The sequence below is a fragment of the Dromiciops gliroides genome, chromosome 3 (assembly GCF_019393635.1).
Source record: "Dromiciops gliroides isolate mDroGli1 chromosome 3, mDroGli1.pri, whole genome shotgun sequence".
Taxonomy (NCBI): domain Eukaryota; kingdom Metazoa; phylum Chordata; class Mammalia; order Microbiotheria; family Microbiotheriidae; genus Dromiciops; species Dromiciops gliroides.
In genome coordinates, this window is record NC_057863.1 from 640,519,991 (window position 1) to 640,547,116 (window position 27,126).

At 47.7% G+C, this 27,126-nt stretch overlaps 1 protein-coding gene across 1 annotated transcript; it reads right to left on the minus strand.

Annotated features, from left to right (window-relative positions):
• Window positions 1-489: 489 nt before the first annotated feature.
• Window positions 490-26,750, minus strand: TTLL10 (tubulin tyrosine ligase like 10). Its single transcript, XM_043993869.1, has 11 exons — window positions 26,693-26,750; window positions 21,929-22,097; window positions 21,356-21,474; window positions 19,526-19,655; window positions 18,522-18,607; window positions 18,119-18,290; window positions 15,978-16,149; window positions 11,170-11,310; window positions 9,851-9,967; window positions 3,028-3,121; window positions 490-1,205 (listed from the first exon to the last, which is right to left on the minus strand). The coding sequence occupies exons 1-11, from the start codon at window positions 26,748-26,750 to the stop codon at window positions 490-492; spliced, it is 1,974 nt and encodes a 657-aa protein (XP_043849804.1).
• Window positions 26,751-27,126: the final 376 nt, after the last annotated feature.

Below are 27,126 nucleotides of genomic sequence, written 5' to 3' on the forward strand. Positions count from 1 at the left end.
TGACCGCCACCCTGCCCCCAACACCTCTGATGCCAGGGCTCCCCCAGTCTGGAGCATGAACATACCCCTGCTCCTGCTCCTGCTCCTGCTCTGGTCCCACAATTCAGCACATCTCTGTCCTCTTCCCTGTACCTCCCTAGGCTTCTGAACCTTTCCGACAGACCCATCCCTGAACACTCCCTTGGTTGAATCCGTCTCGCTCTCTGGTTCTATCCCTTCAGAGCCCCCATACCTGCCCCAAGCCCCACTCCTGCTCTGCTTTCCTGTCTGTCCCAGAGCCACCACTGGCTGGAGGGACTGGTATGGGGAGAGGTGGCGGGTGGGCCATGGGCGGGGAGTGGGGCAGGAGAGTCAATGATTAGTGGGTTTATAGCAAAGTCATTTTTATAAATTGGTCAGCCTAGAAAAGGGTGAGATACGTACATCACAGATATGGGTGTATGGGCCTTTATGAAATCACTCTGTACATGCCAACACCCCCAGGCGGGGCTAGGAACCCCGGTAGCCCACATCCTTGCGTTCATACTCAGGGAGGCCCAGGAAGGAATCGAGGGCAGTGTCCTGGACCTCAGAAGGGCTGGGGGTGTCGAAGGGGTGGATGGGCTCCGACAAGGGGAAGCTCAGGGACAGCATCCGGGATGGATAGAGAGGCAAGAAGAGGTCATTGCTGGCCATTATGGGGGGCTCCATCTCCAGAGCTCCCTGGAACCAAAAGTCTGAGGAGTTTGAGGTGAGTGGCCGGAGGAGGGTAAGCACGTGACTCTGGGAGTTGGGAACCACTTCGGGCTCCTCCGACAAGGTGCTGGGGGGAGGCTGGGACTGGAGGTGGTCCTGGCTCGGGGGCTGGGGCTGGCCCTTTACTGAGGAGTTTGAACTGGGGATATGCAAGGCAGACTTGGGGTGGACGGGCCCCGGGTGGCCCAGCAGCCCCGTCCGCTTCAGAGAGGGCTTGGAGGGCTCTAGCTTCTTTGAAGAACTGTCCGTGGCTTTGGCTGAGCTGGAGCCTGTGGTGGGTGACAGCAGGTTCATGGCCTGGTAAGACGGCTCACAGCTCAGCTTCAGATGCCGGGTCGGGCTCCGTAAGCGGAGGGACCGGGGCCATAGGTCGTCCTCTCCGCTGTGCAAAAGCACAAAATGGCGCTGGCTCAGCAGGGGAAGCATCCTTTCTGTTCGGAGGCTCTTGTGAAAGGTTTCCAGAGCAAGATCTGCAATGGGAGACGTAGTGGCTTGGACCCCTTAGATGGGTGACTGACAGCTTTTACACTGAGTCCTGGGGACCCAGGGCTGCAACCCCGCACGTCTGGGCCTTGGGACCAAGGGTAACCGAGAGCCACATCTGGGCTTGTAGATTGGGAATTTGGGACAGAGAATTTCAAACCTTTCCCACTGGGCCTAGGGCTCCCCAAAACACATTACCTGGGAATTGTAATGGGCAAAGAGGGGACCCCCCCAAGCAGGGAGTGAGTGAAGGAGGGAGAGCCCAAATCTAAACTGAGAACATGTTCAATTTTCCCGTTGTGATCCGAGCCCACTATGAACTATGTTTGGGGCATTTACTAGAAGTGAAGACTTGAGACCCTTCCTGAGCTCTGCTGGGCTCTGAGGGGCTGGCCCGAGGGCCCAGGGGGAGGCTTAGGGGTCAGAGCCACTCTGAGCTTTGGACAAAGCTGAACAGAGGGTCAGAGGGACTCCAGGGTTAGGAGGGAGGCGCGCAATCCCAGAATCTCAGGGAGTCACTTAGCACTGAAGGAGGCCTCAGCAGCCACTCTCTGACTGGCCACCACCTCTGCAATCACAGGCTCGCCCCCTCCCGAGGCCCTGCCTTCCCTCTCGGGACAACTCTCTGTCTCTTGGCAATGTCTTGTCTCTCTTCCTGTGCTCCCCAGGACAGCCCTTCCCATGCTTGAAGGCATCCATTGGGCCCCAGACAAAGTCTTCTCTTCTCCAACAGAAACACACCCGATTCCTTGCCCTATGCTCACACAGCACAGACTAGAGCCTCTTCACCATCCCAGTGCCCTTCCTGAATTGAGCGCAGCATTCTGCTGAAGGTCTGTCTGACCAGATGGGATCTGACCAGAATTAAGGACTAAGCGGAACAGAGGAACTCAGGGCTGGGGGTTTAGGGAAAAGCAACTCAAGGCTAAGGAGATGGGGGAGAAAGCTGCAGGCTAGAGCTAAAGTGATCAAGGGGGTTTTGGACTTGTGGCCAAGGTAGACAGAGAGGCTCAGCCCTAGGGTTCAGGAGGGGAGAGCAGGTCAGACTTCGGAGCTGAGATGGACAAATTGGGGCTCAGCGCTGGGCTAAGATGAGCAAAGGGACTCAGGTGTTTGGGGCTAAGGTAGTCAAAGGATACCTACACCTGAGGATTCAGATGGGCAGAAAAACTCAGGACTTGGAAGGGCAAGAAGGGACTGGGGACTCGGGGCTAAGATAGTCCAGAGGAGATCAGAACTGGGAGCTCAAGGGTCCTGCATTGAACACAGTATTCTATATGGGATCTGAACAAGGCAGAGGACAGTGGGACCAAGGGTTAAGGTCAGGACTGGGGGCTTAGGAGAAAACAGCTCAAGGCTGTGTACTAAGATGAGCAAATGGGAGTTCAGGTTTTGGGGGGGCAGTGATGACTCAGGGCTTAGGTAGGCAGAGAGGCTCTGAGATCAAGGTGGAGAGAGTGGATCAGAACTGGAGGCTAAGGTGGTCAGGAGAGGCTCAGGTAGGGACGCTGAGGCTCAGGTGGGCAGATATGGCTTATGGCTTATCTAGGGAGGGCAGTTTAAGGCTCAGAGCTAAGCTGGGTAGAAATAAGACTGCTTGAATTTAAAGTAGGGACTTCAAGACTGAGAAGGGTGGGCCAAGGGAGACAAGAGCTATGATGGACAGAGGGATTTCAGGGCTGAGAGCTAGAGGTATATGGAGGGAGCTCAGAGCTAAGGTACATGAAGGGGGCTCAGAGCTAAGATATGCAGAGGCACTCAGGGATAACATAAGGGTGGTTGAGTATCTCTAGCCTGGGTATCCCTTACCCAAAGTCTCATGGACCACTCTGGGTACAACATCCTTCAGGACCTCACAGTTGGTATGTAGGGCAGGGTTGGAGTTCATTTCCAGCAGCCATACCTGGAAAAAAGGAAAAAAAGATTATTTTTGCGTGCACAGCTCCTGAAAACAGCTTAAGAGCAGGCAGCGATACGTAGGGGCAGAAAGTTCAAGGACACTAAGTTCCCTCACTTCCAACTCTACTGTGTCCCTAGGGTTTGGAATTGGGGGTCTAGATTCTGCCACTTTCCTCTAGGGCTCTTTTGGGCTATTATCTGAACATAGTATTTCATAGTAGATAGAAAAATGGATGTGGATGGAGCAGCTAGGTGACACAGTAGATAGAATGCTGGGCCTGGAGACAGGAAGATATCTTCCTGAGTTCAAATCCAGCCTCAGACATTCACTAGGTGTGTGACCCTGGGCAAGTCACTTCACTCTGTTTGCCTGTTTCCTCATCTGTAAAATGAGCTGGAGAAGGAAATGGCAAACCACTCCAGTGTCTCTGCCAAGAAAATTCTAAATGAGGTCAGGAAGAGCCAGAAAAGACTGAAACGACTCAACAATAATATACTACATATATGTATTATATACTGTGTATGTATATGTGCACATGTGTACAATGCATATACTTACACTCTATCCACATTGCACATGTGTGTATATGTATGTATGTTGTATTATAGACATGCTGTCTACATAACACTTGCCTCGCAGGCTCCTTGTGAGGACTAAATTAGATAAAATACTTTGTAAACTTTAAAATCATGGAGCTAGGAGAGACCTTAAGAGATAGATCATCTAGTTCAATGCTTCTTAAACTATGTGTCATGATCCCATATGGGGTCACATAACCGAATGTGGGGGTCGTGAAAAACTTGGCAGTAAATGTTTGATTTGTATACCTATTTTATTCACCTATATACCTGGGGTCATGTAAATATTTCTCAGGCAAAAAAGGGTCGCGAGTGGAAAAGGTTTAAGAAGCCCTGATCTAGTCTACCTCTCTGTAATTTACTTTTTTTTTAAATTTACTTTTTCTTTTTAATTGTTCTCAATGACATTTAAAGATATTTTTGAGTTCCAAATTAATTTACTTTTCTTTAAAAAAAAAAACAAACATTTTTGTGGGGCAGCTAGATGGCGCAGTGGATAGAGCACCGGCCCTGGATTCAGGAGTACCTGAGTTCAAATCCGGCCTCAGACACTTAACACTTACTAGCTGTGTGACCCTGGGCAAGTCACTTAACCCCAATTGCCTCACTAAAAACAAAAAAACAAAAAAATTTTTTTTGATATTTTTTTGTTTTCGTAACTTCATTTCCCAATATATGGAAAATTGTCTTCTCTTGTAATTAAAAAACCACCAAGAATCCAGTAAAACCAACCAATACATCACCCAAGTCTAGTATCATATATAGTGTTCCACACCCACAGCCCCCCACCCTTATGCACTCTCATAACTCTTCTGGGGTCAGGCTTTCTTGTTGTTCAGTCATTTTCCAACTATTCCTGACCCTTTTGGGTGTTTCCAGTAAAGATACTGGAGTTGTTTGCCATTTCCTCCTCCCGCTCATTTTGCAGATGAGGAAACTGAGGGAGATGGATTGAAGTGACTTGCCCAGAGTCACACAGCTAGTGTCTGAGGCTGATGATGAGTCTTACTAATTCTAAGCCCAGTGTTCTATGCACTATGGCGCCACCTAGCATCCCTAGATAGAATTTTCACCTCTTTTCCTATCCATTGAGTTTCTCTAAGTCTTCCCATATGCCTCTGAATTCCTCATTTTTTAAGGCACAGTAATACCGCATTGCTTTCATGTGTTTAGCCATCCCTCAATCTTTGGGCATTTCCCCCTTCCCCCGCACCCAGGTCTTTGCTGCCACAAAAAGTGCTGCTAGAGATATTTTGGTGTATGGATGTAGAATCTTTATGTCACTGACCTCTTTGGACCATATACCTTAGGTCAGACATTTTAGTCATTGACTTAGCCTAATTCTAAACTGTTTTCCAAAATCTGACCTATTTATCTTACATAAGAGGAAACTGAGGCCCAGAGAGGTAGCAGTTGGCAGAGTTGATATTTGGACTTAGGTCTTCCGATCCTAGATGTATTGATTTTTCAGTAACACACTTGGCATCTCTCCCCTTCAGGGCTGGGGAGTGGGGTGGGTGGGTCAGCTTAAATATCTAAGTCCCTTGGGCTGGGACTTTAAGAAATCATTTAGTCTGACTTCTTTGCTCTACAAATGAAGACAGTCCCACTGAATATCCACCACTCAGCCCTGATACCTCCAGAATCCAGTGAAGAGTAGGGTGGGGTGGATCAGGCTCAGATTGTCTAAGAGACACTCTTCTAAGGCATCACTGTCCAGATGAGAAAGATGAGGCACAAGAGAGGAAAATGACTTGCTGAAGATCACATGTGAGAATCATAAGATCCTAGATCTAGGGTTGGAGAAGTCATCTAATCCAAAACTCTCATTTTTACAGTTAGGGAAACTGAGGTCCAGAGTCGCATGGGTAGTTAAGTGTCCAAAGCAGGAACTGAACCCAAGTCTTCAAACTCCTGGGTCTGCCATCCTTGAGTCTGTGGCAGGAGCAGGCTAGAAATACATCTCTCCATTCTCCTGGCTCCAGGGCTCTTTCTAACCCAGTGTGACTTGTGCCAGTTCTAAGAATTGCTAGTGGCCAGTGTCAGAACGGACCAGGGAACCTGGATGTGTTCTAAACGGGCAGTGCTCCTTTCTCAACCAAAAAGAAATGACACCAGACAAATTCAAACACCAGCTGAGGAGCAGTATAGCCCAAGGCTGAAATGTAGCTGAGAAGCCGGGATCTCCTTTCCACCTGGTCTTACCACACAGCCACCAGCAGAGGGCACCCCAACCTCACAGACAATTCCCGCCAGCTTGCCAATCGCTATAGGATTCAGGCTGTTACATATATTTTGTATTGACTTCTTTGGATACATTGTCCCATTCCACCTCTCCAATTAGAATGTAGGGTCCTTGTGGGCAGAAACCTTTTTTTTTTTTTTTGGTGAGGCAATTGGGGTTAAGTGACTTGCCCAGGGTCACACAGCTAGTAAGTGTCAAGGGTCTGAGGCCAGATTTGAACTCAGGTACTCCTGAATCCAGGGCCGGTGCTCCATCCACTGCGCCACCTAGCTGCCCCCGCAGAAACCATTTTTAAAAAACTGTTATAGCCACAGCACCTAGTACAATTCCTGGCACATTGTAGTTGTTTTTGTTGAATGAAATGAATGAATAAATGAATGAATGAATGAATGAATGAATGAATGAATGAATGAATGAATGAATGAATGAATGAATGAATGAATGAATGAATGAACGAACGAACGAACAAACGAACGAACGAACGAACAAATGAACTTCTCTATTTCCAGCTTGGTCTCTATTGGCCTAGCCAGGGTCCTTGAGGGTAGCCTGCAGGGACCTGGTCTTCTGAATATCATAATCACCAGCTAATTGGAATGTGGGGCTGTAATCATTTCTGATTAGAGTCACTTGTGAGAGTGGAGAGGGGAGGAAGAATAATACCCCCCCAACTGTAGCCAGTGGCAGTTCCTGGTTACTGACCCCTCGTCAGGCCCAGTGAAAATATTTCAGGGGTTCTCACATGCAGGGACCCTTACCCCAGGCTGTCAGTTCAGGAAACTTGTTACCATCAAGGAGAAGAAAATCTATCACTTTGGCTTAGGATTCTGTTGGACGTTCATCCAGTGGCTTAAGGTTTGCAAAATGCTTTAGGCACATAATCTCACTTGATTCTTAGAGGTCATCTAGTCTAGTGACATTTTACAGATGAGTACACTGAGGCCCAGAGGGAGGAAGAGACTTGACTCAAGTCATACATATAGAAAGCAGCCTAGCCATGTCTTCCAGTTCCCAAGCCCTTCTCCTAGACCTCAGTCTTTCCAGTGAGCAGAATTTGTCCAACACACTTCTTCCACTTTCCTCCTTGGGCTTAAGGCAGCCTCCTCTTGGACCACAACCTCCAGACAAGAGGCTGTGGCTCTTATCTGCTTACTTCCCTCCTCTCTCAGGTGTGAGTCATCTGGTCTGCTAAGGGGGTTTCTTAAAGCACCCTGTACTTGCAGGGTGAACACAAAGATGCCACACATGTACTCAGTTCAGCCTGGTCCCTGATCAGGAGATTGTCTCCCTCAGTTGTGCACCCTGCTGCCCTGTCCTCTAAGTTAATAAGATCATAGAGATCTCCTTGAGTCCAGTTTTTGCCTTCTGTGATTTTCTCAGGGTCACACCGATGAGTGATTTCAGAGGTGGGATTTGAACTCAGATCTTCAGAGTCTTGAGGGGATAACTTCCCTATCCCTCTAGGCCCCTTCTTCCAATCACTGCCCCACTCCCCCCTCCCCATGTTTCTAACTCAGTCCCAGATGCTAATTCTCCCACTGACTCTCCTGGTTTCCCAGAGCTCCCAGCAAGGAAGTCTAAAGTGCCTCAGAACTTCCCAGTGATCTCTGGCCTTGAACCCCCACACTGGCTTCCTCTAGTCATGCTCCTGGTCTCAGCTACTATTGAGGATGCTTCGGGGTTCTGAGAAGCACTTTACATACAAAGTAGTAATAGTTAGCATTTATATGGTGCCTACTGTGTGCTGGGCACTATACTAAGAGCTTTATTATCTCATTTGGTCCTTACAACAATCCTGTCAGGTCATTGAGTCCACCCCCTTCATTTTACAGATCAGGAAACTGAGGCCCAGGTCAGGGACATGATTGGCCCAAGGTCACACTGGAAATAAGGAGCAGAGAGCTACTGAGTCTCCTGATTTCCAGGCCAGGATTCTTTTCCTCCTTCCCAGGCCCAGTAAGCTGAGGAACAACAGGATTTCTCAAGAACCCCAGAGGAGGCCAAGAAGAAAGGTGTGTTCTGAAAGTGAAGCCAAACCAAGCCCCCAGATGGTGCGGGGGCCCCTGCTAGGCTCACTAAGACCCTTTAATGAGCCCCCCTGGGCTGGTCCCATGTCTGACACTGTATCCTCCCCCTTCCCCCAGCCAAAGTCACAGCAGGGAGAGAGGGGAGCAGAGGGGGGGGGGCTTGTGGGCTGACACCCCAGACACAATGGACTGGAAACCAGAGCTGAGCCGGCTCCTCACCACCTCAACAAAGCAGGGTATTGTGCCAGCCGGCTCCCTGCCTGGCAGAGTCGTGAGCAAAGTCTCCCCAGCCAGCCCTGGGACTGACTGCTGCCCCTTGGCCCTGCCCCCTACCTCCCAAACTCCCCACGGGGAGCATCCTGTGGTGGGGGGGAGGGAAAGGACCTGGCTCTGGGCAGGGAGTCAGACCACCCCCAGCCTACTGCTTGGCTTCCCTTTGTAACAGCAACAACAGCAACAAGGATGCCTGCTTATTAACCTAGAACTTTTAAGGTTTGGTAAAAACTCTGCCTCGACTATCTCATTTAATCCTCCCAACAGTTCTTTGGGAGAAGTGCTATTTTTCTTTCCATATCAGAGATAAAATGGAAGTAGGTTAAATGATTTACCCAAGGTAATTCAGCTGGTGTGTGTATGTTTCTATGTGTTTATGTGTGTGCATATATGCATATATGTGTGCTTCTATGTGTGTGCATATGTGTACGTGTTTCTATGTGTATATCTGTGTGTATGTGTGTGTGTTGGGGGGAGAATCTGAATCTAAGTCCTTCTTGACTATATTCCTGACCCTAAATCTAGCCAGTTCTCAGTTCCAATCCTGATCTGTCTGCAGTATTGTGTTCTTTCAGGCTAAAAAAATATTGAGCTGCTGAGGAGTCCCACCCACACATGGCCCAGGAGACACTGTGGTGTATGGGGGAGGGAGGAGACAAGGAGGAGGAAAGAGAAATGAAGTGGAAAGAGTATCGCATTTGGAGCCGGGGATCCAAGTTCAAATCCTGACTCCACCAGTTAATAACTATATGATCATGGGCTAGTCCCTTCCCTCCTGTAGGTCTCAGTTTCTTCCTTTGTGAGATGATAGTGTTGCACTGGCTAACCCCTAAGTCCTCTTTCTTGCTTTCTATCTATGGTCCTATCATATTAGAGGTGGTCTTTGGAAAGGTCAGAAAGCACCAGGCTACTTTATGTTCAGCTTCCATGGAGGGGAGTCTTAGGTGATTCAGGGTTCTAGGTTGTCCCTAACCACTGCCATTTTCCATCTTCTGGCTTCTTTGTGCTTAAATTGGCTCCTTCCTTCCCTTCCCCCCTTCCCTCCTCCCTCCCTTCTTCCCTTTCCACCTTCCCTCCTTCCTTCCTCCCTTCCTTCTTTCCTTCCTTCCTTCTCTTTCTTCCCTTTTCACCTTCCTTCCTTCCTTCCTTCTTTCCTTCCTTCCTTCTCTTTCTTCCCTTTTCACCTTCCTTCCTTCCTTCCTCCCTTCCTTCCTCCCTCTCTCCCTTCCTTCCTTCTCTTCCTTCCCTTCCTCCCTTCCCATTTCCTTCCTCCTTCCTTCCTTCCCTTCTTCCTTCCTTCCTTCCTCCCTTCTTTCCTTCCTTCCTCCCTTCCCATTTTCCTTCCTTCCTCCCTTCCTCCCTCCCTTCCTTCCTTCTCTCCTTCCTTCCCTTCCTCCCTCCCCATTTTCCTTCCCTCCTTCCTTCCTTCTTTCTCTCCCACTTTCCTTCCCTTTCTTCCCAGCCTTCCTTCTTCCCTCCCTCCCACCTTCTTTTCTTCCCAGCCCCACAGTCCCAGGAATCTCCTTCCCTTCCCCCCTCCCTGTCCCCCAGGAATTATGCTCCTCCTCTGGAGACTAAGATCTCAGTGGCCCCTTCCGATAGGACGCACCTTGAAGTTCTCATCGATGAGGAAGTCACAGCCAATGAGGTCGAAGTAGCCCAGTTTACACTCCAACTTGGACTTCACAGCCAGGAAGCACTGGAGCATAATCTGCTGCATCCGTTTCTGGGTGTGGGGAGCCACGGGTCAGAGTCAGGATGTCCCGCCCGAAGCCCCGCCCCGAATCCAGAGCCGGGCAGTCTTGCCTCTTCCCCCTTCTCTCTCTCGCCTACCCCGTACCCCAAACCTAGCAGCCCTCCCTGACTACCTCCTCTCTTCCTGCTCCCTCCTCTTTTCTACCGCTCAGAATCCCCACATGAAGGGACCTCAGGGTTGTCTAATGCCACTTATGTCTTCTCTAACCCACTGGCCAAGCAGCCCTCAGTTTCCTCATCTGTAAAATGAAGAGGGGTTTGGGTTAAACTAGATTATTTCCAAAGCCCCTTCCGGTTTCTCCGAAGAGAATGGAAGTCCCTTGAGGGCAGAGAGTGGTTCCACTTTTGTCTTTATAGCCCTAGCTTGGTGCAGTGCCTGGCACATAAAATGTTCTTTGTGGACTCCCCAAATTATGCAACTATGCTGATGCTAATCCGGTCTTTGCTTGAGGAATGTCAGAGAGGAGGCACCTTGGGACAGCTTCCGAAGATAAGATGTTTCTCCTCACACCAAACCTAGAGCTCCCTAATGACCACCTCCCCCAGTGTTCCAAGTTCTGGCCTCTGGGGCCAAGTAGAACAAAGCTGATCCCTCTTTGATGTAAACAGTTGGCATCTCTCCCATGGATCCTTTCTTCTCCCTACCATAAATGCTCCATCTTTTCTTTTTTTTTGGGGGGGGGCAATGAGGGTCAAGTGACTTGCTCAGGGTCACACAGCTAGTAAGTGTCCACCTAACTGCCCCCAAATGCTCCATTTTTTCAACTGGTCCTCTTATGGAGGGGTCTCTCCAGTCTCCCCCTCTCCCTCCAATGCTCCTGACTCTGGTCATTCTTCTCTGGATAATCCGACTCATCAATATCCTTTTTTTTTTTTTAATTTAGTGAGGCAATTGGGGTTAAGTGACTTGCCCAGGGTCACACAGCTAGTAAGTGTTAAGTGTCTGAGGCCGGATTTGAACTCAGGTACTCCTGACTCCAAGGCCAGTACTCTATCCACTGTGCCATCTAGCTGCCCCATCAATATCCTTTTAAAATATAGGGCTTGGGATGAAACACAGTACTCCACATGTGGTCTGCCCAGGGCAGACAGTGGCAGAACTATTAACCCCCCTACCCACCCAAAGAAGGCCCCTCTCCCAGAGCCTGGCAGCAGAAAGCAGTAGGTCCTTACAGTAAAAGTGGTGAGCACCCAGTCCTTGGGGAGCCCTTTGGATCTGCGGAACTTTTCATTGATGTGTTTGTTCAGGCGGTCCATGCTCCACACGGTCTCTTCCTTCAGGAGTGCGTACAGGGGACTCTTCTTTTGCATAAACTAGGAGAAAGGAAGAAAGACAAAAATGGCCCCCGAGATCCCCAATCAGGCTTCCCAGCTGAAGACATCGCACCTCAGCCCCAGAAATACTAACAGGCATCCTTCAAGCCACAGACCCTCCAACAAGTAGTGCCCCTACCTCTCCCACTGCCCCCAGTTACCTTCTATTTCTTTTTCATTCATTTTCATGTATATATTTCTAAATGTATACAGGTAGCCCTTCCACATGACAGGGAAGTTAGGGGTACAGCACATAAAATGTTTTGGCCCTCTCTTTGTACCAGAGAAGTCTGATTTTTTTCTTTTTCTTTTATGAGGCATTTACGGTACCTTATTGTAAAATTTGTGAAGATATTATACAATACTATACATACATTTCTGAGTTTCTAAACTTTTTTCTATGTCATTCGCTAGTCTTTACATGTTATCTGCAGCTTCCACAAAACTTTCCCCAAATTCCTATTTAATTTCTTAGGCTGACCTGTGATATATTGAAACTTCAATGGGGAAAGTCACAATATGGAAGGGATAACTGTATCTTTTCTCCTGGGTAGACTGTAAGCTCCCAGGGGACAGGTACTGTATGATTCCTCCCCACCCCTTCATCTCCTAGCACAAAAGGATAGGGCTGCATCTACAACTTCATTGAACTCCCAGATGAGAAAACTCCTTCTACCTAAGCAGGTCTATACTTCCTCTGCAAACTGAGGGTCTTTGTGAGTTAATGGGTTAAGTGACTTGCCCAGGGTCACACGATTAGTATGAGTCAGAAGTGGGACTTGAACCCACGTCTGTCTGTCTTCAAGGCCATCTACCAATAAATATACTAATTTGCCTCTTACTTGGCACAGAGTAGGTGATTAATTGTGTGGATTAATTGAAGGTGTCCCACATCTGTCTCACAGAGCCTTCCATAAACACAGACTACTCTTGTTTTGGTTTTTGTGTGGGGGCAGATATAGGAAGGAAACCCTCAGGTTTCTGGACCCCTGAGCTATCTCCAAGTATGACTATTTTAGGGCTGATTTGCCTGGCTGACCTCATGTAGAACTCCTTTCCACAAGTTCAAAAGATTCCTTCAACCCCTTTCCCTCCCCCTTCCCCCAAATCTAATCCAACAAACAATTATTTATTTATTTGTTTGGGGGGATGGGGCAATGAGGGTTAAGTGACTTGCCCAGAGTCACACAGCTGGTAAATGTCAAGTGTCTGAGCCAGATTTGAACTCAGGTCCTCCTGAATCCAGGGCTGATGCTTTATCCACTGTGCCACCTGGTTGCCCACTCATACACTTATGTTTAAGGGGATTAAGTAAGGTTCCCACTGTCAAGCATTTATTAAACATTTACCATGGGCCAGGCATTGTGTTAGGGACTGGAGATACAGTGAAAACATTGTTCCTCCCCCCACCCCCTCAGGGAGCTTACATGCAATTGGAGGATGTGGAAGAAACAGATATTTGTTAGGAGGAGGGAGCGAAGTAAGGTTTGCACCGGAGCTAAGCTTTGAATGAAGGATCCTAAGAGGATCAAGTGAGAAGGGAGGACATTCTAGGTTTGGGGATAGCCTCCAAGTTAGAGGGACTGGCAAATAGGCCAGTTTGGATGGCACTTAAGAGTCTGTGAAAGGGAGGAATGTGCAACAAGTCTGGAAAGGTAGACAGGTCAGGCTTTGGAGTTTGTAGTTATCCTAGAGACAATAGAGAATCATTGAAGATCCTTGAGCAGAGGAGTGACCTGATCTTTAAGAACACTGTTTTAACAACCCTAAGGTACCACCCTCACACCTATCATATTGGCTAATATGACAAAAAAAGGGAAGATAATAAATGTCGGAGATGTGGAAAAATTGGAACACTAATGCATTGTTGGTGGAGTTGTGAACTGATCCAACCATTCTGGAGAGCAATTTGGAACTATGCCCAAAGGGCTCTAAAACAGTGTATACTGGGGCAGCTAGATGGTGCAGTGGATAGAGCACCGGCCCGGGATTCAGGAGTACCTGAGTTCAAATCCGGCCTCAGACACTTAACACTTACTAGCCGTGTGACCCTGGGCAAGTCACTTAACCCCAATTGCCCCGCAAAAAACAAAACAAAATAAAAACAAAAACAAACAAACAAACAAAAAAACAGTGTGTACCCTTTGACCCAGAAATACCACTACTAGGGCTGTATGCCAAAAAGATCATAAAAAAGAGTCCACGTGTACAAAAATATTTCTAGCAGCTCTCTTTGTGGTGGCAAAGAATTGGAAATTGAGGGGATGTCCATCAATTCAGAAATGGCCAAATAAGTTGTGGTATGTGAATGTAATGAAATACTATTGTGCTGTAAGAAATGATGAGCAGGCGGATTTCAGAAAAACCTGGAAAGACTTAAATGGACTGATGATGAGTGAAGTGAGCAGAACCAGGAGAACATTGTACACAGTAACAGCAACATTGTGATATTCAGCTGTGATAGACTTAGCTCTTCTCAGCAATACAAAGATCTAAAACAATTCCAAAGAACTCATAATGAAAAACATTCACCACATCCAGAAAAAGAACTGTGGGATCTGAGTGAAGATTGAACCATACTATTTTTACTTTTGTGTTTTTTCTTTTTTGAGGTTTTTTTCCTTTTTGTTCTGATTCTTATTCTACAACATGACTAATGTGCGAATATGTTTAATAGTGTACATATATAACCTATATCAGATTTCTTGCCATCTTGGGGAGGGAGGGAGAGAGGAGGGAGAAAAATTTGGAACTCAAAATCTTATAAAAATGAATGTTGAGGGGGGGCAGCTAGGTGGCACAGTGGATAAAGCACTGGCCCTGGATCCAGGAGGACCTGAGTTCAAATCCAGCCTCAGACACTTCACACTTACTAGCTGTGTGACCCTGGGCAAGTCCTTAACCCTCATTGCCCAGAAAAACAAAACAAAACAAAACAGAACAAATGAATGTTGAGGGGGGCAGCTAGGTGGCGCAGTGGATAAAGCACTGGCCCTGGAGTCAGGAGGACCTGAGTTCAAATCCAGCCTCAGATACTTAACACTTACTAGCTGTGTGACCCTGGACAAGTCACTTAATCCTCATTGCCCTGCAAAAAGAAATGTTGAAAACTATCTTTTCATATAACTGGAAAAGTACTATTTTAAAAGAATACTGTTTTAGCAATTGAGTGAAGGATGACTTAGAGAAGGGGAGAGACTTGAAGACAAGGAGTTCAATTAGGAAGTGTAGCAATAGTTCAGGTGAGACAAGATGAGGGTCTGAACTGGGATGTTGGTGATGTGAGTGGAGAGAAGGAAGTAGATGGCAGAGACAGTGAGGAAGTAGAATTGATGAGATTTCCCAGCCAGTCAGATGTGGGGTGAGGGACATGATAGATTCAAGGATAACTCCAAGGAGGTGAACCTGAGTGACTGGGTGTCAAGTGCCCTTGACAGAAATAGGGAAGTTTGGAGGAGGGTCCCCTATCTCCCACATGCCCCGGGTCCCAAAAGAGACTTCTTGGGCTGCACCAACAAACTGGACTTGGGGGGAATAGACATCATCTGTCGATTAGGAGGGAGAAGAAATGAAAGAGGGAAGAGAGGAAAGCAGAGAGGAAGAGAAGCAAGGGGAGAGGTAGGGAATGAGAAGGGGGTGGTGGTGGTTTGTCCTTCATTATCAAATAGGACCATGACATTAGGAAGGTGATTTCATGGCTTGCGGTGAATTGGATTTAAATGGGGCTAGGCTGTGCAAAGCCACCAACCTCACTTTCTCCTCCAGAGACATCTGGGTCTAGTGGCAAGCTATATATCAGGATGACTGGAGATGGCCCCATATGTTTGAGGCAATCAGGGTTAAGTGACTTGCCCAGGGTCACATGTCAAGTGTCTGAGGCTGGATTTGAAGGCAGGTCCTCCTGATTCCAGGGCCAGTGGTCTATCTACTCTGCCACCTAGCTGCCCCTGGGGGAGGTATGGAGAGAAGGGGAAGAGGTAGGAGAGAGAAGATAGAGAGACAGAAACAGAGACAGACACAGAGAGAGACAGAGAGAGAAGAGAGAAGACAGAAACAGAGACACAGAGAGAGAGAGAGAGACAGAGAGAGACAGAGACAGAGAGAGAAGAGAGAAGACAGAGACAGAGAGAGAAAGAGACAGAGAGAGAGACAGAGAGAGACAGAGACAGAGAGACAGAGAGAGAGATGGTAACAGAGAAAGGGGAGTAGGAATGAGGAAGCAGCATGCCAGGCATGAGGTTCAGGCAGTACAAAGGTGTTGAGAGAAGGAGAGTGCACTGAGGGGGGTAAGTGAAGGAGACTGGAAAGGCCAGGTGGTGAAAGGCTTGAAAAGCTAAATGGAAGGTCTTTTCTTTGATCCTGGACAAGGTAGGAACCCATGGAGTTTACTGAGTAGGGGGTGATGTGGCTGAGTCCTGGTCTTTAAAAAAGATCACCTTTGGGGCAACTAGGTGGCGCAGTGGATAAAGCACCGGCCCTGGATTGAGAAGTACCTGAGTTCAAATCCGGCCTCAAACACTTGACACTTACTAGCTGTGTGACCCTGGACAAGTCACTTAACCCTCATTGCCCCGCAAAAAAAAAAATCACCTTTTAGTCATTGACCTTGGAAAAGGGGAGCGGCATGGCCATCCCTCCCAGTGAAACCCCAGGGCCCCTCCCCATACCTGATTGGTCAAATGTCCTGCAAGGTCTTTGGCCTTGGGGTCGTAGAGACTCAGAGTCAGCCGTGCATAGCCATGACTAAAGAAGACCATGTAAGGCATAGCACAGGCAATAAGTAGATAGGATCGCACATCAAACTTCTTCCCGTCCAGAAGCAGTGGGTTGTGGATATACCTTTGGGAGAGTAGAGGCAAACTGACTACATTTCCCCAAAACAATCTATCCCTCCCTCCTCCAAATTTCTCTTTCTTGTTGAAGGTGCCTGGTCACCCAAAGTGAAACACCCCCCCCCTCCCAGAATTATCCTTGACTTTTCTCTCATTCTTACCTAGAGTCTGCTAGGGGGCACCATGGAGAGAGCACTGGGACTGGAATCAGGAAGACCTGTATTCAAATCCAGCCTCAGACACTTCCTAACTAAGCGAAACTTGGCTAGTCCTCAACCTTGCTCTGTCTCAATTTTCCCAACTATAAAGTAGAGATAGTAATACTGTGAGGACCAAATGAGATATTATTTGTAAATCACTTAGGCACAGTCCTGGCATACAGTAGGTGCTTAACAACCACTTGTTTCCTCCCCTCCCCCCAATCCATGTAGCCAATTAGTTGTCAAATCTCATTGACTCCACCCTCCACAACAGCTTCCTCTTCCATCCTCTTTCTCTCCAATCCAAAGGACACCACACCTCTCTCCCTCATTCTCTTTCCCCTAGACTATTGGAATCTCCTCCTAATTAGTCTTTATGCCTTTAACCTCTTCTCCTCCTTTCCAATCTGTCCTTCAAATGACCCTAAAGAGCAAGTCTGACCCCTTTACTCCCTTACTTAAGTACTCCCAAGCAGTATCCTATTGCCTCTAAGGTAAAATACAAACTTCAAATCAGTCTTGGCATTTGAATCTCTCCACAACTGGGTTTCAATATACCTTCCTAATTTCTTACACTCCAGTCAAGCTGGGGCAGATAGGTGGCAGTGCTGGGCTTGGAATCAAGAAGACCCAAATTCAAATTCAGCCTCAAAACCTTACTAGCTTTGTGATCCTGAGCAAATTGATTCACCCTGTTTGCCTCAGTTTACTCTCTCTTTGCCAAGAAAACCCCAAATGGGATCAAGAACAGTCAGACATGGGGGGCAGCTAGGTGGCGCAGTGGATAGACCACTGGCCCTGGATCCAGGAGGCCCTGAGTTCAAATCCAGCCTCGGACACTTGACATTTACTAGCTGTGTGACCCTGGGCAAGTCACTTAACCTTCATTGCCCTGCTCCACCCCCAAAAAAGAAGAGTCAGACATGACCGAAACAACTGAACAACAAAAGTCAAGCTGACCTATATTTCATCCTCCAATTTTTTGTTTTTGCACAGACTCTCCTCTTTTTTTTCTTTTTTTAGACTCTCCCCTTTTATGCCTGGAATTCTCTCCTTCCTGCATCTTGTAGAATTATTAGCTTTCCTTCAAGGTTCAGCCCACGTACTGTTTCCCATAGGAAGCCTCCCTCCTCTCTTTGCTCTTCCCCACCCCCCTTGCCCCAAGTTGTTAGCATTTTTTCCAGTCATGAAAATTCTTTTGTATTGGGAGAGGGAGTGTGGTACATTCTATTTGGAGTCAGAGGGACCTGGGTTCAAATCCTACTTCTAACGCTTACTTTATGACCCCAAGTGGGCAAGTCACTTGAACTCCCTGAGTCTTAGTTTCCTAATCTGTAAAGTAAGGGGATGGGATGAGATGTCCTTGGGGGTCCTTCCAGCTCTAGATCTCTTGCCTTTTCTCATCTTTGGGCAGGGATGGAAACATTACTCAAGGCTGAGATAGAGGGCCACCTTTGTTTCACCATGGGTCCAGGATTGAAGGTGGGGGTTGTAGCCACCCCTAATGCAGAGTTAGCTATCGGTGTGAGTCCTCATGGCCTTAAATCTATTGAACAGACTTAAAGCGGGGCCAGGTTTAGAGTTGGAAGGGACCCCAGTGGCCTTCTAATTAATCCAGGACTCTCATTTCACAGAGTAGCAAAGGGAATGCCAGAGAAGGAAGTGGTCTGTCCAAGGTCACACAGGTGGTACACAGCAGGGGGCAGGTTTAACCCTAGTTCTCCTCAGACTCCAGAACAGGCACCCTCACCCACCTCTGGAGCTGAGCCCACCTACCTCTGTATAACTCGTGCCTGGGGAGCCTTAAAGGGCATCTTCTTGTAGGTGGGATCATCCTCGATGCTCTGCATCTTGGCCTGGAGAGAAATTGCTTCCTCTTGGGTCCTGATCAGGAAAATGCCTTTCCCCTGGTTGGAGGCAGTGGGCTTACAGATCCAGATCTCTTCATCTGCAGGCACAGAGAGTGGTGAGGGTGGGGGGAATGGGGGAGGGGAGGGGCTAGCATCAACTGCCATATCCCCAATGCCACCCTCTGGCATTGACATGGCCCTGGAAGGGGAAGTGGCCTGGCTCTAGTCTTGGGGCTGACAGACCTCAAGTGGGGAGGGAAGCTCTGCATGTGCCTGGCTCCCCTCCCTTCTGCCCCACACCCCACCCCAGAGTGGGGCTGATGACTTACCACGGAACACGGCAATGAAGTTTTCCCGTTCATCTTTCATGTCTAGACGGTAGGTCTCTGGGAAAAAGTCTTCCATTTTCAGAACCCTGTGGGAGAGTTCAGCATGAAGGACAAAGCGACAGGAGGGAAAAAGGAAGGAGTCACCTCCTTGAATCATTCATTCCAGCCCTCTTTCCTTCCAAGTCTATCTCCTTCCATTCATCTCTTCTATCCATCCTTCCTTCCTTCCTTTTCTCCCTCATTCCTTTCCCCTCCTCCTCCTTCCCTCCTTCCTTCCTTCTTCCCTTCCTTCCCTCCTTCCTAATCCTTCCTTCCTCCCTTCCTTTCCTTCCTCCTTCCCTTCCCTTTTTCCTTCCTTCATTTCTCTTTCCTTTCCCCCTCTTTCCCTTTCCTCCCTCCCTCCTTCCCTTCTTCCTAATCTTTCTTTCCTTACCTCCCTCCCTCCCTTCTTTCTCTCCCTCTTTCCTTTCCCCTTCTTTCCCTTTCCTCCCTCCTTCCTTCTTAATCCTTCCTTCCTCCCTCCCTTCCTTCCTCCCTCCTTCTCTCCCTCCTAATACTTCCTTATTTCCTTCCTTCCTTCTTCCCTTTCTTCCTTTCATCTATCCTTCCTTCCATCCCAGAAACATTTACTGAGTGCTCACTTTGTAAGATGTAGGGCTTGCCTGCTACCCTCCCCTCTCAACTGAGGCCAGGACAGTCAAAGCTTGCAGAGTACTAGCAATCAAAACCTCTGCCATTGGCTTTGGAGTCAGAGCACCTGGGTTTATATCCTGGCTCTGTCACTTCCTGTGTGATCTGGGCCTTCCCCTCTCTGGGCCTCAGTTCTGTCCTCTCTAAAATGGGGTGGGGGAATAGCAGTTTGGAATAGTTAATCTCCTTGGCCCTTTCCAGGTCTATATTGATCTTTCTCTTTATGGAAGGAGACCGACTTGGGGAAGACATGTCTGACATCAGGAGATGCCTCCTGTCTCTGAAAACAGTAACTGGGGTTGGGGGTGCCTTACTTGATGTGCGCTGCGGTGGGTGACCTGCTGATCTTGTTCATGACTCTGGCATATTCTCGCAAGGCATTCAGGAGGCCGATCTTGGTTGTCAAGAGCTTGTTGTTAGGGATCTGATAGAGTAGTTGTTCGCCTGTGTCACAAAACACCAGGATGAGGCTGTGGGGAGGTGGGTGCCTGCCTTCCAAATGATTCCATTCTAGAGGGTAGGGTATTCTGTAGGTCTTTCTGGGATGGGAGGGTAGAAAAATGGATGGGAGCAAGGAAGATGGGGGCATAGATAGGAGGGATAGGAAGAGAAATGCAAGGATAGGTGGATATAAATGGATAGATGGGAAGGGAGGAATGAAGAGAAGAGGGAGGAGGGAAGATGGCTTTTTCAAAGAACTATTGCTTATACTTTCTATGGAATATAAGCTCCCTTCGGGGCAGGGACTGTTTCATTTTTGTTGTCACTGCCTCCACCTGGCACACAGCATTTAATAAATGTTGATTGAGTGCCCAGATATGACCAACAATAGAATATAAGCTCCTGGGGGCAGAGATGGCTTTGCTTTTATCTCGGTATCCTCAGTGCTTAAGACATTTCCAGGCATAGGGTACTTGATTAATAGATATTTGGCAATTGATTGATTGATATCTTGATGCCCCGAGACAATAGCTATGTGGTCTCCAAAGACACCTTGCTGAGATGCAGTTTGGCACTGCTTTTAGTCTCAGCCCCAGTGCCCAGGTCCCACTCGTAGCCTGTAGCTCCAGGACACCATTATGCCCAGGTGACAAACCATAATTAAGCAATTGATTAAATACCACCTATTATGTACTAGCTTGCCCTTGTGCTAGGGGCTGGGGTTGTATCAACAATGAAATCAATCCCTGCCCTCAAGGACTTTACACTTTGCTGGGGTAGGAGCAGGGTATGCAGAAAAAGTAGGGACATTTAGATCCTCTGGCTGCCCAATCTGAGGAGTGGGATTTGGAGCAGCTCAATAGGAAAGTGTTTGGCATTTCCTGACTGGGTTCATAGACTCTCTTGGGTAGGGAAGGGAACAGATCTCTGACGCCCAAACTCAAGGATCCTGAACAGGACCCAAGTTGGGGTCACTTATGGCTCCTTCCCACTGTTCTGGTGATGCTGCTCCTTGGAGGAATCTCTCTCAGTGACAGTGGGCAGGGGATAGTCTATGGATGGACTAGGTTGCTCCCTTGTACCTTTCAAGGTAAGCAAAAGATGCCAGAGGGGCCAGCGATTAATATTCGCTTCATCAGCTATGGCTTGGTCTGGTGTTCTAGTCATCCCAATCTCTCTCTGGGCTTGAAGGATGACATGACCACTGCTATGACATAAGACATTGGTTGGGATGGAGACCTCCCATGTTTCCAAATGAGAAGTGGTATGCCTATGGGCAGCAGTGACCAGAGAACCTTCAGGGGGGCTTTCACAGGGAAAAGGGATCAGATTTATTCTGCCTGGCCCCAGAGGACCCAACCAGCAGTAATGTGTGAGACCACCAAGAAACTGATTTAGGTTAACATCCCAACAGAAATGGAATGGGTGCCCTGCCCCCTCACTGGAGTCCTTCAGCTACTTGGCTGGGAAGGTATGGGGAGAATTCTTTTCATTAGGAGCTTGTCCTGGAGAATTATGGAAGTCCCTTCAAGCTCTGAAATTCTATGGTCCTGAGCCAGGATCCTGGCATGTTTGACCAACCAGCTGGTTCCTGTTTGTTGGGCATTAATTTCCGATGCTGGTTATCTGGACCGGCTGGGACCAAGTTTGGGGAGCCCATTCCCCGCTCCCTCCCCCCCTCCCCCCTCTTCTCTGGGCTGCACCTTCTCGAAAGGAGTAATAGGTGTCCCTGCACTTGGTCTCACACCATTTCAGCTTGTAATCCTCCCGACGGTTGTCATGGATTCTCTGCCAGCCTTTACTCCGGCAATAGGAACTGATCCTGCCAGGATAACAAGATTCACTGGACTGTTAACGATGCCTTCATTAGCTCTGGGGCCTCAGGTTCCCCCAGGAGGCTCCTGGGAAGGCTGAATGACACCCGAGGCCCTGCAGCTGGCCCCAAACCTGGAGGGGGAGGGGGATGGGAGGAGGAAAACATGGCCCTGAGCCAGCCACTTTTAATTAAGAAGTGAGCTGAGTGGCCTGTGGGCCAGCACTTGGGCAGCTGAGATGGGGGGAGGGGGGATGTCAGGCCAGACCTGGCAGTTGTGGGGACAGGGCAGGACAGAGTGAGTAGGGGTGGGTATTCTGAGATGACATGTGCCTGGGCACCCTGGTGCCCAGATTTTGGCTCAGGGAAGCCAACTAAGGCATCAGTCCCTCCTCCCCTAGAGACCTGCAGTGGCACCTGCTTCCTCCCTCCCCACCTCCCTTCTTCCAAGGAGGTTGCTTACAGCACTGCCCCATTGGTACCCCCGATGTAGAAAAAGGGGCCCTGTGTGGGAGGCGACAACTTCTTCTCTCCCGGGCTGGACTCTTCTGCGGGGGGTGTGTGGTTGGCTTGAGTTCCTGGGGCTTCAGTTTTGGTCACAGACCGCTGTGCTTCCGGGTGGGCAGGGGCACCTGCAAAAATATGACACGGCCCCAAGAGATGTCACTCCTGGGGTTTTCAGGCTGGTCTGGGGCCAGAGAGGAGCAAGGGAGCCAACGTCCATCCAGGACTGATGGGAAAATCAGAAGCCCAGGAGCCCCCATCTCCACCTGGCCACAGAATCCCAGACAGAGAGAACCTTCAGATCCAGAAGTAGAGTAGGCAGCATTGGGACACATAGTGAATACACTGGCAGCAGCATCATTGACCCTGACCTGGAAAGTTCTTTAGAGACCCCATCTAGTGCAACCCCTTCATTTTATAGAGAAGGACATTGAGGCCCAGAGGAAGGGAATGGACTTGCCCAAGGTCACACAGGTAGTACACATCAGAGGTGAGATTTGATCCCAGACCCTCAGACATAAGAACCAGTGATGTTGTCTCTATATCAAGCACAGGATCATAAGATTAGGGATCTTGGAAGAGCTCTTTCTCACAGTAACTTGTCTAGAATAAATCTCTCACTTTCCTCATGAGTAAACTGAGTCCCAGTCAGAAAAAGATACCCTCCTCCTAACATCATTCGGTGGCTGGGCTAGAATTCAAACTCAGGACCTTTGATTCCAAACCTTGGACTGTTTTCCCTGTGTCCCTGGAGGGTAGAAGCTGGATGGCCACTTGCTGGGGGTGAGGCACTGTGGACATTGATTCACGCTTTGGGTAGGGGTCAGGATCTATGACTTCTGAGCTCCCTTTGGAGTCTGGCACTCGAGGCTTCCTCCATTATTTTGGACTCAGATGCACTCCAGTGAGGGAGCACATGAACTCTGTCTCTGTGTCTGTCTGTCTATCTGTCTGTCTCTCTCTCTCTCTCTATATATATATATATACAGTTTTTTTATATGTATATGTATGTGTACATATACATATAAATTGTATTTCAATTTAATTTGGATCCATTGTATCCCATGTGTTTTCTCCATACACTTAGAAACATGATTATGAGAAGGATTCCATGGACTTCACTAGACTGGTGTCCAGGACACCAGAAAAGAAAGAGAGAAAGAAGAAAGTAAGAAAAAGGGGGAGAGGCAAAGAAAAATTTGACCATCAAGAAGGAACTTTGGTTGCTGAAGAAGAAAAATGGGCACCTTGGAAGGGGGAGTGGGTGGGTGGGAAGTGACCACTTTGTAATAGAGTTCATAATAAAGGAGTAGAAGGAAGTATAGCATAGGCTGATGGGCACCCTAGATTTTGGAAGAGGGGAGTTTAAAAAGGTGAGAGAAATAACAGGATTCCAACAATCCAAATTTCTTCAGGGGAAATTCTTGAGAATGAAATTCTGAAGGCACTAACAGAAATACTTCCGATATACAGTGCCCAACACACAGTAGGCACTTAATGTTTATTGACCAAGCTGAAAAGGAGAAGGGAAAGCCATCTAAACATATAGCTGTGTATGAATAAGGAATTCATTGAATGAGGCAGATTTTTAAAAAGATCCGTGTAAAAGATGGAAACAGAAATAACAGGCTAAATTCAAAAGAGTAGTACAATCCTTTAAGAACAGTGTCAGGATTCCTAAAACTGGGAATGAACTAAAGCTAAGGAGGGATGAATGTTACATTTGGGGCAAAAGGAGAGTCCAAACAGAGACATGGATGAGGTGATGATAAAGACTTGTGCTGGGGCAGCTAGGTGGCGCAGTGGATAGAGCACCGGCCCTGGAATCAGGAGTACCTGAGTTCAAATCCAGCCTCAGACACTTAACACTTACTAGCTGTGTGACCCTGGGCAAGTCACTTAACCCCAATTGCCTCACTAAAAAAAAAAAAAAAAAAGACTTGTGCTAAGTATTTTACTTATAGGTGTGATTAGCTGATGGAAAATCATGGAGGAATGGGAGGAGTGTCCATGGACTACAGAAGGGTAATTTTCTCCTGATTTTTTTAAGGGGAAAAAAATAGAGACTCTGCTGACTAGAGGTGAGGTCAAATAATTCTCTCAAAATTCCAGAACCTATTATCAAAAGGATGCCTTTAAAGCATTTAGTTAGGGAACAGATAACCACTCAGATCCATCATGGCTCCATCAAGTCGTTTAGTCAAGACTAAATTTCCTTTTTTAGGAGGTGGGGTGGGACTGAGGTAGAAGTGTGGGAACAGCTTGCCTAAATTTAATCATACCTTTTGTCTGTCTTATGCTGTTCTTGTGGCAAGTTAAATGTCAAGATAGGGTTAAGTAACAGCAGGATTATAGATTTAGAAGTGTTAAGGGTTAAAATTCTAGCTAAACTGTCTAAAATATCTAATGAGTGGTCGCCAATAAATTATAAACTTTAGCAAGAGTTAGACTTTTAAGCATTTATTAAGGAGAATAAGAATTTGGTAAAGAGAGAGAAAAAGGCCTAGATTTCTATCTATTAAAGGGAGAGCACATTTCTAGCTCCCTTCTCCACCAGAGTCCAGAGGAAAAGAGCGCGAGACTGAGCGCCAGTCTCTTCCTTCCTCCTCCCACTAGCCCGCGTCACTTCCTGACTCCTGGTCTTGCCCTCAAAGACCTTCCCTTCATGGGCAGAACTCTTCTACAGTAAGTATCCAGCAGGTGGCGTTATTCCAATCGTTACAGTAGGGATCTTAAAATCAGAGGTCATTGGTTCATAGAGTGGGAAAGAACCTTGGATGGAATCCATGTACCCTTACATTAGAGGTGGGGAAACAAGGCCAGAGAAGGGAGATGACTTCCTGAGGTCATCCTCTGGGGCTGCTTGCTCAAGTTACTAAGTAACAGTGGTGGGATTTGAATTCAGGTCTCCTGACTCAAGAGCCAGTGTTCTTTTTTTTTTTTTTTTTTTGCAGGCAATAGGGGGTTAAGTGACTTGTCCAGGGTCACACAGCTTGTAAGTGTCAAGTGTCTGAGGCTGGATTTGAACTCAGGTACTCCTGAATCCAGGGCCGGTGCTTTAACCACTGCGCCATCTAGCTGCCCCCTAGAGCCAGTGTTCTTTCTGGTCGCATTATCAGAACCAAAGTGTGTGTGTCAATTTCCAAAGAGATTGCTAGGGCAGTGACCCTGGGATCTGTCCTTGGTCCTGAGTCAGCTAACATTTTTGTCAGTGGCTTGGATGAAGGCATAACTCTTCGTCCTATTTGCAGGTAATACAAAGTTTAAGGAATGGTTAATGCCCTAGATGACATTCAGGATTCCAGATCCCTCATCAACAGGCTATAAATGGACTAAACCAAGTCAGGGAAAATTTAATTGGTGTGTAAAGGTGAAATGCTGTACTTTAGTTCAGTATTTGATGGGGGCATAAGCTAGAAGTTTTTCATGAGAAAGATCTTTGCAGAGGAGTGTGACATGGCAAGCCCCCCAAATAATAATATTATGGGTAAATGCTAGAGGTATATAACATTTACTTAAAATCAGGAAGATGGGGGCAGCTAGGTGGCTCAGTGGATAAAGCACCGGCCCTGGATTCAAGAGGACCTGAGTTCAAATCCAACCTCAGACACTTGACACTTACTAGCTGTGTGACCTTGGGCAAGTCACTTAACCCTTATTGCCTTGCAAAAAAAAAAATCACGAAGATTCCCAATAGTCCTTGCGCCCTCTGACCAGGTTAGAATATTATGTCCAGTTCTGGGAACTACATTTTTTGGGACAGTAAAGGTGGAGATCAAAATGATGGTGGTGGTGTGTGTGTGTTTGGGGTGGGGGTAAGACTGGAGACTATATCATATGAAGAACAGTTAAAGCATCTAGCAATGATTAGCATGCAGAAGAAAATATTTAGGGGAGGGAAACATCATGGCTGAATTCAAATAGCTAATGAACTGTCATGGAGAATAGAGATTGCCTGTTTTCTTCTTGGTCTCAAGAGGACAAAACTAGGAACAAAAAGTAATTACCTATTGATTCAGATGGATATTAAGGGAAAAATTCCTAACAATGGCTAAGAGTAATGACCTCCCAAAGCAGAATAGGAGATAATGGGTTTTGCCTCATTCAGAGCTTGAAGGACCACTTGTCCAAGATGCAGTAGATGGAATTCTTTTTCAAGGATGGAATTGGATCCTCTTGAGGTCCAGTCTAACTCAGGGGTTTGTGATTTTGTCAGCTCAGTGGCCTGGTCCCCTTAGTCAGGGAAGAGCACTGTGACATTGGTGGTTGGAGCCCTGAGCCTGCCAATGGCCTGGGGTCTCCTGTGGAGGGGGAGACCAGTCATATGGGAGGCAGTCCTCCCAGCCCTCTCCTACCAGGGTCTTCCAGGTCTAGACCCAGCTGCAGGGCACAGTCAGCAGTGTTCTTACAGGGCTCAGTGTCACTGGCCTGATCATTGGCAGCGATGTAACTGCCACTAATTTCCTGCCTGCCCTGAGGTGGGCACAGGATACTGGAATGAGTCCAGCCCTTGGAGTTTGAGAATAATAACAGTAACAAGAACGTGGGTTTATAGATAGTGCTTTAAGCACTATTACAAATATTATCTTGTTTGATCCTTACAACCCTGTGAAGAAAGTGTTGTGACTTGCCTAGAGTCACACAACTGCTAGTAAGTGTCTGAGGCAGGATCTGAGCCCAGGTCTTCATTACCCTGAGTCCAGTGCTCCACCCATTATGCCACCCAGGGTTCTACTTTTCCACCTCGATGAGGTGAAAATTCTGGGACTCAGTTTCCTCATTCGTACAATGAAGGGGTTGGACTCGATGATCTCTAAGGTACCTTCCAGCTCTAAACCCTATGATCTGAATACACTTGCTAATATTATCCCTCTTCTCCTCCCCCACCCCAATCCCCAGCTGGCTTCTCTTTTCCCATCAATCGAGTCAGAAATGTGCTATGCACATATAGGGCTGCATATGGCTTGCTCATCATTGTTCTCCAGCACTGGCACTCCCAACACAGGATCATGGGATTCTCTCCATCCCCAGCACTTAGAGAATGGGAGAGTTTCCATGCTGTTCTCCATGCCTTTCTGAAGCACGGGCCCCAGGGATCTATCTGATCTATTTGCTCTCCCAACACCCCCTAGGACAAGACTGGAATCCTTCCCTCTT

Coding starts and splice junctions, on each gene's coding strand:
- TTLL10 (XM_043993869.1), bottom strand. CDS start 26,750: ATGAGGAAACTGAGTCCCAGAATTTTCACCTCATCGAGGTGGAAAAGT. Junction 18,608..19,525: donor CCCACCGCAGCGCACATCAA/GTAAGGCACCCC, acceptor ACTCTCCCACAG/GGTTCTGAAAATGGAAGACT. Junction 9,968..11,169: donor GGGTGCTCACCACTTTTACT/GTAAGGACCTAC, acceptor CCCCACACCCAG/AAACGGATGCAGCAGATTAT.